The sequence below is a fragment of the Fulmarus glacialis genome, unplaced genomic scaffold (assembly GCF_000690835.1).
Source record: "Fulmarus glacialis isolate BGI_N327 unplaced genomic scaffold, ASM69083v1 scaffold28477, whole genome shotgun sequence".
Taxonomy (NCBI): domain Eukaryota; kingdom Metazoa; phylum Chordata; class Aves; order Procellariiformes; family Procellariidae; genus Fulmarus; species Fulmarus glacialis.
The window spans coordinates 1,304-1,688 of NW_009221719.1; the positions used below are offsets into that span (position 1 = coordinate 1,304).

Genomic DNA, 385 nt, shown 5'->3' on the forward strand with positions numbered 1-385 from the left:
TCGCACCGTCATTGTGCCGGCAGCGTTGGACGATGACAACTTGCGGAAGGCTGCCCGTTTCCGGCAGGGTGGGCGATTCCCCGTCCTCAGCTATTACCACCGCAAGAACGGCACTGTGAGTCCATCTCCCCGTCCTGCCCCTCCTCCCCTCTCCCACCACCGCCAGCCCTCGGGCGAAGGCGGCTCGAAGCCCCCCATCCTGTGGGGTCCCCCGGTGTGGCGATGCTCCGCAGCAGCCAGCCGCTGACGGGCCCCAACCGAAAGCGCTGCCGCGAGGATGAGATGCTGCTGGGGACGGTCCTGGACGAGGGGGAACGGGGCTTTATCATCGACACACGGTCGGCCCAGGCGGCAAAGCAGGCTCGGATGACGGGGGGGGGCACAG

General features: G+C 68.1%; 1 protein-coding gene across 1 annotated transcript in view; it reads left to right on the forward strand.

Moving 5' to 3' along the window:
• LOC104079243 (myotubularin-related protein 9-like) overlaps window positions 1-385 on the forward strand; it is a 3,165-nt gene that overhangs the window by 772 nt on the left and 2,008 nt on the right. The window contains exons 3-4 of the mRNA XM_009581212.1: window positions 6-117; window positions 222-379. Of these exons, the coding sequence (XP_009579507.1) occupies window positions 6-117; window positions 222-379 (270 nt within the window). The remainder of the gene's footprint in view (window positions 1-5; window positions 118-221; window positions 380-385) is intronic.